Source organism: Rhincodon typus, unplaced genomic scaffold, assembly GCF_021869965.1.
Source record: "Rhincodon typus isolate 14 unplaced genomic scaffold, sRhiTyp1.1 hic_rhity00013621, whole genome shotgun sequence".
In the NCBI taxonomy this organism is placed as follows: domain Eukaryota; kingdom Metazoa; phylum Chordata; class Chondrichthyes; order Orectolobiformes; family Rhincodontidae; genus Rhincodon; species Rhincodon typus.
The window spans coordinates 1-284 of record NW_025979259.1 but is presented as its reverse complement, the minus strand read 5'-3'; the positions used below and the strand labels follow the sequence as shown (position 1 = coordinate 284).

General features: G+C 60.6%; 1 protein-coding gene across 1 annotated transcript in view; it reads right to left on the bottom strand.

The window, feature by feature from the left end:
- Positions 1-220, bottom strand: part of LOC125482615 (3 beta-hydroxysteroid dehydrogenase type 7-like) — a gene marked incomplete at its 5' end in the record, with an annotated part of 2,415 nt that extends 2,195 nt beyond the window's left edge. Inside the window, one exon of the mRNA XM_048594723.1 lies at positions 20-220. Within this exon, the coding sequence (XP_048450680.1) occupies positions 20-220 (201 nt within the window). The remainder of the gene's footprint in view (positions 1-19) is intronic.
- Between the last annotated feature and the right edge of the window lie 64 nt (positions 221-284).

The window sequence follows — 284 nt, the reverse complement described above, 5'->3', positions numbered from 1 at the left end:
CCCCCACCCCCACCCCCACCCTGGTCCCAGGGAGGTGGGGGAGGAGTGGTCTCGTACCGACGTAAACACGCCCGTGTTCCACCTCTTTCCCCGCCAGGCGAAGCCTCCTGCGGCCGAATATCTCCAGCTGACGGTACAGGTTCTCCATGAGTGGGTTATCTTCTCCATAAATCCCGGTTGGTCTGAGCGCACAGGTGTACAGCTTCATCCCCCCGGCCACCTGTTCAACAACGTCACAGCCCTCAGGGTCCTGAGGCCAATTTCACCTCAATTCATACACCCCC